The 2,506-nt window shown below is 42.3% G+C and overlaps 1 protein-coding gene across 1 annotated transcript in view; it reads right to left on the bottom strand.

Moving 5' to 3' along the window:
* MRPL19 (mitochondrial ribosomal protein L19) overlaps positions 1 to 2,506 on the bottom strand; it is an 8,978-nt gene that overhangs the window by 2,552 nt on the left and 3,920 nt on the right. Inside the window, exons 2-3 of the mRNA XM_035897922.1 lie at positions 2,231 to 2,364; positions 483 to 601 (exon numbers count right to left, since the gene is read on the bottom strand). Of these exons, the coding sequence (XP_035753815.1) occupies positions 483 to 601; positions 2,231 to 2,364 (253 nt within the window). The remainder of the gene's footprint in view (positions 1 to 482; positions 602 to 2,230; positions 2,365 to 2,506) is intronic.

The raw sequence follows: 2,506 nt of genomic DNA, 5'->3' as shown, positions 1-2,506 counted from the left end.
AGAGTCACAAAGTGCAAATACCTACTTACATTTTGAAGAATTTTATTTTCCACTAAAAACTGCAAGAAGCAGAATAAACTTCTAACATGCCCTGCATTAATATATGTTAAAGTGATTCTGCAGGTTAACTATAAAGCTTCTTCAACTTTAAGCCTTCACCTTTATCTTTTATTCTTCATTATGCAAATTGAATGCAAATAATCTAATGTATTTTCCTTTCTTGAGCTTTACTGGTAAACCATATGCTAAAGTGCCAGGATTTAAAAACACCATCACACCCACATTAGTATTACATTTTTAATGGAAACTGAATATAAATACAAAATTAAAAGACCCAAGTAGTAAGCACAGAAAGACGTACTAGTTCATCTAACTCACTTGATACTGTGATGGTCTGTGATATTCTACAATGTCCAACCACACTGATTACTACCCCACCCAATGAACAATTTTGACAAAATTATAGAAGTTCTGTTACTGACCAACGTAGAACTCTGGGATGTTGAAGACTTTTCGTCTCTGTATCATATCCTTTCTTTCTATATAGAATTTAAAGGGATCTGTTCTCCCTCTGGGAGGTATAAATTCAGGGCTCAAGAACCTATAAGAAAATCCAAACTTCTGTAAGTATAAAACAAAAGCATTTGCGTAAAAAGTACTAAAGAAGTCCAAGTATTTGGCCTAAAAATCAAAAATTGCCACCTGTTAACCACCAATACCAGTTGCCTTTTCAGAGATACGACCTGCAGTTCACGAAGTTACCTTTTTTTTTTGGTTATCCAAAGTTTTTTTGTGGGGTTCTGTTGTTGTTGTGGGTTTGTTTTCTTCTTTTAAACAGATCTTTTTCAAAACCAACAATAAATGTTGGTCTCAGAGGAGCTAACTGAAAGAGGACAGTTCAGTTACTGTTGTCACAGCTTAGGAACAGGTTATTTCATGGTTTAATTGTAATCCACGTGACAGAACACTTGCTATTTGATGACTTTCCAGTAACAGATAGGAAACAATCTATTACTAGTTCTTAAAAACAGCCAGAGCCTCCAAGAGACACCACATAAATGTTCTTTTGCGTTAGACAAACTCTTAAAACTGTTTTCTGCTCTAATATATTAAACCATGCCAAGGAATTTCCTCATGCCCTGGAACTCCATTGTCTGACTGCTGAGTTGAAGGCACACTTCCTGACACGGTATTGGCCTGGGCCGAGGGCCATTTCCAACAGACCATTTGGATGTGGTCACTTTGGTTTGGATGGTAAGACCGCCTGGCCTCAGAGCTAGAGGATGAAGCTGGACAGATTTAAATCACTAGTACAGACACATCTTAAAAAGTCCTGGACCTGGCCAGGAGAGAAGCACCCAACACAGGAGGACAAAGGCAAACCAGCCTTACAAACCCTACGGGGGCTGTGGGGGGAGCACAGGGCAATGTGTGTGGCAGCACAGAGGTTCTGGTTGCTGTTGCCTACATGACCTTCAAAGTTGCACAATCTCAGGAGAATAAAACACCATTTAAATGTAGCTCCCTGTTCCACAAAGCTGCCGCGTCACACATTACTCTTAGAAGAGCCACGTAGAATCCTCACTTCTTAAAGATATTTCCATTAACAGGTCTGAAGACAGAGTGAGAATTTTTATAGTCTGGTTTTTAATTCCTTCCTCATTCCTAGGCTACCTACGCCTACAGGGGTTTTTTGGGCGGCAGGAAGGAAAAATGAACAATACAGTACTATCGCTCTCCTTCCAGGCACAGCACTGCATTTTTAACCACCATGTCATCTAAAGCAACACAAACAAGTTGAGGTGACAATAAAAATACTCAGAAGAAGAGACGTCTCATGAAGGTTACCACTGCTGGCATCAGCTCCATTTCACAAACTGTAACGTATGGGCTTGGTCTAAGGCAAAGGCAGACACAGGATCCATATCCCTGTCACCTTGTGGCATACTGAGGAGACCGCATGCCTTTAACAGAGAGAACCTCACACATTAACACCAAATTTGCAAGAGTGTTTGCTGCTATAACATTTATTTCACGTATCACTGCTTTCAAAAACTCCAGAACACAATACTTTAAGGTGGTTTAGGCATATTTCAACATAAATGCTAGAACTACGCAAATGCTTTTTGTGTAATAATGCCTTGGAGGTTCAAGGAGGTGCTCACACAATTACCAGCCTTACAGCAGACCTGAACACAAGCCCACTGTGACAAGCGCCCGGACACCCTACCTCCTCTCCTCCCTCAGCTTCTGCTTGTCAATAATGACGGGCTTTGGAGGCGGCTGAAATTTTGGTGGCTTCCCATCGCTGGTAACTCGATCCTCCGAGGAAGAAAAACACCCTGTGTAAAAACAAAATAATTTTTAAAACCCCCGTGTTTTCAAGGTGAACCGCCCCCAACAGTTGCGCAGCTCGGGATCCCCCTCCCGCACGGCAGGCCCGGGGCACCCCCGCGCGGCCCCGCAAACAGGCCGGGGGCGCGCTGAGGGACAGGGACGGGCCGCG

This window comes from Egretta garzetta, unplaced genomic scaffold (assembly GCF_000687185.1).
Source record: "Egretta garzetta isolate BGI_Z169 unplaced genomic scaffold, ASM68718v1 scaffold87, whole genome shotgun sequence".
NCBI classification, from domain to species: domain Eukaryota; kingdom Metazoa; phylum Chordata; class Aves; order Pelecaniformes; family Ardeidae; genus Egretta; species Egretta garzetta.
This window is presented reverse-complemented; position numbering and strand designations above follow the sequence as displayed.